The sequence below is a fragment of the Rhinoraja longicauda genome, chromosome 21 (assembly GCF_053455715.1).
Source record: "Rhinoraja longicauda isolate Sanriku21f chromosome 21, sRhiLon1.1, whole genome shotgun sequence".
NCBI classification, from domain to species: Eukaryota; Metazoa; Chordata; class Chondrichthyes; order Rajiformes; family Arhynchobatidae; genus Rhinoraja; species Rhinoraja longicauda.
This window is the reverse complement of record NC_135973.1, coordinates 5,978,685-5,986,762: the sequence shown is the minus strand read 5'-3', so window position 1 is coordinate 5,986,762 and position 8,078 is coordinate 5,978,685. Positions and strand designations below refer to the sequence as shown.

The 8,078-nt window shown below is 46.0% G+C and overlaps 1 protein-coding gene across 1 annotated transcript; it reads left to right on the top strand.

The window, feature by feature from the left end:
* Positions 1–319: 319 nt before the first annotated feature.
* bud31 (BUD31 spliceosome associated protein) lies at positions 320–7,701 on the top strand. Its single transcript, XM_078418422.1, has 4 exons — positions 320–492; positions 4,870–4,992; positions 5,903–6,069; positions 7,048–7,701. The coding sequence occupies exons 1-4, from the start codon at positions 399–401 to the stop codon at positions 7,096–7,098; spliced, it is 435 nt and encodes a 144-aa protein (XP_078274548.1). The 5' UTR covers positions 320–398; the 3' UTR covers positions 7,099–7,701.
* Positions 7,702–8,078: the final 377 nt, after the last annotated feature.

Genomic DNA, 8,078 nt, shown 5'->3' with positions numbered 1-8,078 from the left:
TGGAGGCCAGTTCGTTGGATGCTTTCAAGAGAGAGCTGGATAGAGCTCTTAAGGATAGCGGAGTGAGGGGGTATGGGGAGAAGGCAGGAACGGGGTACTGATTGAGAATGATCAGCCATGATCGCATTGAATGGCGGTGCTGGCTCGAAGGGCTGAATGGCCTACTCCTGCACCTATTGTCTATAATGTCATGTTGTAACCTGTGTTGTTCCAGCTGGTTGTGTACTTTGTTGTGCTTGGTTGCAGTTGGGCTGTAGGCAGGCAGGGCCGGGCCGGGCCGGTGACGTGTGATCTGCGCGACGCTGGGCCTGGGCCTGGCTGACCGGGCCGGTGACGTGTGATCTGCGCGACGCTGGGCCTGGGCCTGGCTGAGAGGAGCCGGAACCGGAGCCGCAGCGATGCCGAAGGTGAAGCGGAGCCGCAAGCCGCCTCCCGACGGATGGGAGCTCATCGAGCCCACCCTGGACGAGCTGGACCAGAAGATGAGGGAGGGTGAGTGGGGAGGGGAGAGGGAGAGGGTGAGTGGGAAGGAGAGGAGGAAGGAGAGGAGGAAGGAGAGGGAGAGGGACGGCGCTGAGGCGGCCGCCATTACAAGTGTGGGTCCGGGCAGCGTCTGTGCTGGAGGCGGTGGCCGGGACCGGGGCGGGTGGGGACCCTCATCCCCACCCCCACCATCCCCATCCCCACCCTCACCAACCCCACCCTCACCCTCACCAACCCCACCCTCACCCTCACCAACCCCAACCCCACCATCACCAACCCCACCCTCACCCTCACCACCCCCACCCTCACCCTCACCACCCCCACCCTCACCCTCACCACCCCCACCAACCCCACCCTCCCACCCTCACCCTCACCAACCCCACCCTCCCACCCTCACCCTCCCACCCTCCCACCCTCACCCTCCCACCCTCACCCTCACCAACCCCACCCTCACCAACCCCACCCTCACCAACCCCACCCTCACCCTCACCAACCCCACCCTCACCCTCACCAACCCCACCCTCACCCTCACCACCCCCACCCCCACCCTCACCCTCACCCTCACCACCCTCACCCTCACCACCCCCACCAACCCCACCCTCCCACCCTCACCCTCACCAACCCCACCCCCACCATCCCCATCCCCACCCTCACCAACCCCACCCCCCCCATCCCCACCCTCACCAACCCCACCCTCCCATCCCCATCCCCACCCTCATCATCCCCATCCCCACCCTCATCATCACCATCCCCACCCCCAACATCCCCACCTTCATCAACCCCATCCCCACCCTCACCAACCCCATCCCCACCCTCACCAACCCCATCCCACCATCCCCAACACCATCCTCACCCTCATCCCGACCCTCACCATCCCCACTCTCATCCTCACCCCAACCCCACTCCCACCAACCCCACTCCCACCAACCCCACTCCCACCCTCACCAACGCTATCTTCACTCTCATCAACCTCACCCTCACCAACTCCACCCTCACTGACCCCATCCTCGCCCTCACCATCCCCAACCCCACCCTCATCCTCGCACTCACCAACACCACGAAGGTATCACAAAATGCTGGAGTAACTCAGCAGGTCAGGCAGCATCTAGGAGAGAGGGAATGGGTGATGTTTCGGGTCGAGACCCTTCTTCAGACTGAACAGTGCTGAACTACTATCTACCTCTTTGGTGACTCTCGGACTATCCTTGATCAGACTTTGGTGGCTTTACCTTGTACTAATAAACGTTATTCCCCTCTCATGCATCTATACACTGTAAATGGGCTGATTGTAATCATGGAATGTCTTTCTGCTGACTGGATACCATGCAACAAAAACTTTTCACTGTACTTCGCTACACTAAACTAAACTGAAACTGAACTGACATAGGATTGTGTCTCTGGAGCTGGTGCGCTACAATGTTAAAAACCATATTCTACACTCTGAATCTTCCCCTTTGCTCCATATATTGTTCTTGAGTTTAACTTCATTGTATTTATGCCCAGTATTAAATGATCTGTTTGGATAGCAAGCTATACAAAGCTTTTCACTGTACCTAGCTCATATGACAATGATAAATTTAAACCTAACAGATAATGGTGGAAACACTCAGCTGGTCAAAGGGAAGGGAAACTGACTCAATGTTTCCTATTTGGTCAAATGACGGGTTCGTGAGCTGAAATATAAAGTTCTGTGTGACCCTCTCACACTGCACCTCTCTGGAATTCCTGCTGCTCTTTTGCTTTCAACCTATTACTACCAAGCTTTATTCTGCCCCTCCTCCCTTCCAAGTTTCTTATCCACCCCCCCCTTACAATCAGTCTGAAGAATGGTTCTGAACCAAAATGTTCCATCCACATTTTCCTGATGCTGCCTGAATCACTGTGATCCTCCTTTGTTTTTTTTTGCTCAAGATTGCAGCAGCTGCAATTTCTTGTGCCCAGAGTCAGCGTGTTTAATTATTATATGTACTGACAAAAGAACAATGAATGTCTTACGTTCAGCAGTATAACAGTTTGTAAACATAGTACATACAGATAATATATAATAACCAAAAAAATCAATTAGATTATAACCACTGTGGTGCAGCTGGTAGAGCTGCTGCCTCACAGTGCCAGAGACAGGGTTCAATCTGGACCTTGAGTGCTGTCTATGTGGAGTTTACATGTTATGCTCTCTCTGTGACCATTTGGGTTTCCTCCGGTGATCCATTTTCCTCTCACATCTCAAAGATGTGCCGGTTTGTAGGTTAGTTGGCCTCTTAAAATTACCCCCAGTGTGTAGGGAGTGGGTGAGAAAGTGGGACAACATAGAACTAGTGTGAACGGGTGATCGATGGTCAGCGTGGGCGTGGACTCGGTCTGCTAAATTGCCTGTTTCCACTCTATCTCTTTTTAAAAAACAATACTAGTGCAAAACAAACCTGTGGTTCTTGATGCAGTCAAAGACAGTTCATAGTTGAGATTAGTGTGGTGTAGCATTCCAGAACCGGATGGTTGGAGTGAAATGAGAGCCTGGCCAGGGAGGCGTTGTTCCTTAATGATAATACCTGCCTTTTCGAGACAGTTCCTCCAGTAGGTCCCTTCAGTCGTGTGGAGGTCAGTACCTTTAATTGGCCTGACAGTGAGGGAGAAATGGCCAGGACAAGAGGCTATAAATCGCAACATACTGCTGGAAAACTGAGCAAAATAATGCTGTGACTCATCAGCAGGTTGGACAACATCCGTGGAGATAGAAACACGGTCAATATTTCAGGTCTCCAATCTGAATATCAGCTCAGTATCTCTCTCCACAGACAGCGACTGGCTTGTCGAGTAGTTCCATCACTTTCTGTTTTCACTTTAGGTGACAGATTGTGGTGGGCTAAAGTTCTGTGTCCCAAAGGAACCTGGCAAATCTCGATATGATCTGATCTTCCAGACCAGCCAACCATTTGGGACCTTGTCAACAGCCTTGCTAAAGGCTATGTAGACAATGTCTACTGCCCTGCCACTGCCAAATTATTTTCATCACATCTCGCGTGCAGATTCATAATCTGAGAAATAAAAGACAACTGCAAAGAAGAAAGGTTAGACTTGATAAATTGTCAGTTAGGCCACTGGATAACAAGAAAGTTGCAAAGGTTTTGGAGAGTCTATAGAAAATTGGTTGACAGACAGAAAGCAAAGAGTGGGGATAAATGGGTCCCTTTCGGAATGGGAGGCAGTGACCAGTGGGGTACCGCAAGGTTCGGTGCTGGGACCCCAGCTATTTACGATATACATTAATGACTTAGACGAAGGGATTAAAAGTACCATTAGCAAATTTGCAGATGATACTAAGCTGGGGGGTAGTGTGAATTATGAGGAAGATGCAATAAGGCTGCAGGGTGACTTGGACAGGTTGTGTGAGTGGGCGGATACATGGCAGATGCAGTTTAATGTAGATAAGTGTGAGGTTATTCACTTTGGAAGTAAGAATAGAAAGGCAGATTATTATCTGAATGGTGTCAAGTTAGGAGGAGGGGGAGTTCAACGAGATCTGGGTGTCCTAGTGCATCAGTCAATGAAAGGAAGCATGCAGGTACAGCAGGCAGTGAAGAAAGCCAATGGAATGTTGGCCTTCATAACAAGAGTTGAGTATAGGAGCAAAGAGGTCCTTCTACAGTTGTACCGGGCCCTGGTGAGACCGCACCTGGAGTACTGTGTGCAGTTTTGGTCTCCAAATTTGAGGAAGGATATTCTTGCTATGGAGGGCGTGCAGCGTAGGTTCACTAGGTTAATTCGCTGGCTCGAAGGGCTGAATGGCCTACTCCTGCACCTATTGTCTATTGTCTATTGTCTATAAGATATTATCAGGAACATCTGATAACAGGGACATAGTAGGAGAGTCCAGGACTAGAGGACATAGCCTCAGGACTAGAGGACATAGCCTCAGAATTAGAGGCTGTTCCTTTAGGAAGGAGATGAGGAGGAATTTCTTTAGTCACAAGGTGGTGAATCTGTGGAATTCTTTGCCACAGAAGGCTGTGGAGGCCAAGTCAATGGATATTTTGACTTGGGGTTATGGGGAGAAGGCAGGAGAATGGGGTTAGGAGGGGGAGATAGATCAGCCATGATTGAATGGCGGAGTAGACTTGATGGGCAAATTCTGCTCCTATCACATGACATTATGACCTTATGATCTGCAATAATAAGAGTTTGGAGAGTTAGGACTGGTGTCTTTGAAATAGAGAAGATTAAGAGGTAACCTAAAAATAAACTTTTCACGGTGAGGCATCACTGGAGTGGGTCAAGAAGGGGATTAGCGAATTTGTATTATTATGTGATGAAAAAAGCTAGTTGTTGAAACAAAGAAATGTTTAATCTTGGATCTTAAGTTTCTGCTGAACTCTTAAACATCTCTTGCAGCTGAGACAGAGCCCCATGAAGGAAAGAGGAAGGTAGAATCACTGTGGCCCATCTTCAGACTCCACCACCAACGCACACGATACATATTTGACCTATTCTACAAGAGAAAGGCGATAAGCAGAGGTACAAATATTAAATGCATTGTATTTTTCACTGCTTAATTGTTTTCTAATTATACCCGTGTCCATAAATTCCTATCAAATGTACAAATCACTGGAGGTCTTGCTTGTTAAAAATAAATACTATGTATCTCAAAAAGCAAAATTGCTCAATTAAATCTGTGTCATACATTCTTCATAACGTAATAGATGGTTAAATTGTTGGAAAGTTAATTTTTTACCTTGTTCTAATTTATTCCTGCACAGAAACATCGTAATATACTTTTTAATAAAAATATTAATTTGGCCTTTTGCAGAATAGCAGTGCTGTAATTTCTTTGCTGACCAGTCTCATATCCATCACGCTCCTACTGTTGCTGAGACATGTTCTAGCCTAAATGTTTTTACCATATCTGCCTTAAACTGGCAAGTTACATTTTAGGATTTTGTGAAGCTTATTAAATAAACAGGTTCTTGGATGTGGGCATTTGTTGCCTATGGCTACTTGTCCTATGGAGAGCTTACCTTGTGGAGATTTACAGTGCAAGATGAATATTGGCTCAAAGAAAGTAACAACGATTCTGTTTTTTTGATGAAAAAAAGTAAGTGGATTATTGGCGGGTAATTCGCCCTTGATGATTTTCAATTGGTAGGTGAGAAAAACAAGTGTAGTTTTGACCAGCTTGCAAAGTGGGGAGGCATTTGACTGGACATAAACGCTCCGTCCAGTGAAGAGGGAGTAACAGACTTGACATTTATTCCCACCGTGTCTGCGATGTTTGATTTGGGGTAATTAATTGAGTGCAAAGTTGTGATTATTTTCAGTTTTTCCAAGGGTCTTCTGCATGTGACTGGATTTCTCTGTGTATTGATATAAGATGGCTGTTCTATAAATGGTGTGTCGGGTATTGCAACATTCTAACCTTTTACTCTAGAGCTCTATGATTATTGCATAAGGGAGGGATACGCTGACAAGAATCTGATTGCTAAGTGGAAGAAGCAAGGCTATGAAAATCTGTGCTGTCTTCGTTGTATTCAAACCCGAGACACCAACTTTGGAACAAACTGCATCTGCCGAGTCCCCAAAAGCAAGCTCGAGGTGGTGAGTTTCCAGCTTTAGTTTATTTAGTTTCAAGATACGGTGCGGAAACAGGCCATGTGGCCCACCGAATCCACTCCGACCAGCGATCCCTGTACACTAGCACTATCCTACACACACTAGGGACAATTTACACTTATACCAAGCCAACTAACCTACAAACCTGTATGTCTTTGGAATGTGGGAGGAAACCGAAGATCTTGGAGAAAACCCACAGTCATGGGGAGAACGAACAATTTCCATACAGACAGCACCCGTAGTCAGGATGGAAACCGAGCATACTGGCGCTGTGAGGCAGAAACTCTTCCTCTGTGCCACCATGATGCCCTGAAAGTTCCTTTCAACAGTAAAACTGTCCAGACTTCCCAAGTTACATCTATTAACATGAGTTCTTCTGCATTCTGCAAAAACACACTATGAAATAATCCTAACTTGAAATTTATGGAACTGACCCCTGCCTTAAGATGTTGCCAAGGTATCTATATACTAAAACTCTCGTTTGTTATCTTGTTTGTGACTGAACTTCAGCCAAAACGGTACACGATAGCGCGACAATTTTAGGCCCACCTTACTCACTGTTGTCACTTTAGTGATAATGCAAGTAGTTTTATTGAAATCGGTCTTATATTTTTTAAGTTATTCACATTTTAAAGTTTAAAAGGAGGGGAGGGGGAGGGGAGGAGAGGAGGGAGGGAAGGGGGGAGTGGGGGAGAAGGGGTTGAGGAGAGAGGGGAGGGCAGAGTGCTGTGGAAGGGGGGGAAGGGCAGGGAGAGGGGAGGGGGAGGGGCGGGGAGCGGGGAGGAGAGGTTGCTGCACCAAATGCAGGAGAGGTTTGGGCCACTTTGTCTAGTATTAGATAGAGGTGGGTTTTGGGTAGGTGATACAGGGTGCACAACAAATGCCTGGGATGAATGGAGTTTAACAGTGAACACCATTTATACCTTGAAATAGTTTTTTAATAATATATTTTTTCTCTTGCAGGGGAGGATCATTGAATGCACACACTGCGGATGCAGAGGTTGCTCTGGTTAAACTTTCTTTTCTTGATGAAGTAGATTTTAATCTATTTGCAATCAATGTTATTTCTAATCGAGAATTATATGGACCATGGTAAGATGTACTGTAAACACTGTAGCTCACTTCTTTCTTTATGGAGCCAGCTTTCTTTATGGAACAGTGAATTAAAACTTTTTAAAAACTAAAGTTTGTGAATGTTGTAAACTATATAAAGCGACATGCACCCAACATTACATACAGATTAGTGAGGCCCCCAAGTCTAAAGCGCCCTGTCACAATGGTAGGGCAGTTTGTGGTGATGTAATGTAATAAGTTGGACTTGTGTATAACTTAAGTTCAGAAACAATAAATTATTTAGCCTGCAAACCTCCCTTGAATAGTTGATTGGTGTTACTTTGGTCTGATTAGTTTTGTCATAACCCAGTTACATCTACATCAGACTGTCCTCTCTAACCAATGTCATTGATTGTCCTCTAGATTTGTTGATAATCCTTTTTGAAACTGCTTATTAAACTGTACTGAAGGTTACTGTGAAATAAAGTTTCTATTCATTTCCCTACTGAGCTTCATACTGAAAATATTAATGTTCTTGGGCATTACAATCTTTTAATAATTCATGGGATCTACATTGAATGTTTTTATGGTTTTGCTTGATATATAGGCTGTGGGAATTGCCAGTTAAATGCTATACCAAATAAATCTGGCATTTAAATCATCATTGTTATTAGTTATATATTTTAAATTTTAATATGGTCACTGTATATTTTGTCTGGTATATCCAGAAGAATTCTTGATTATTTTGGATCTGAACTTAGAAAGCAGGATAAAGGTAGCACTGTGCCAGAGACCCTGGTTCGATCCTGACTACAGGGGCTGCCTGTGCAGTTTGTACGTTCTACCTGTGGGTTTTCTCCGGTTTCCTCCCATATTCCAAAGATGTGCAGGTTTATAGGTCTTTGGGTTCTGTAAATTCCCCCTAGTGTAGAGGGTGGGAT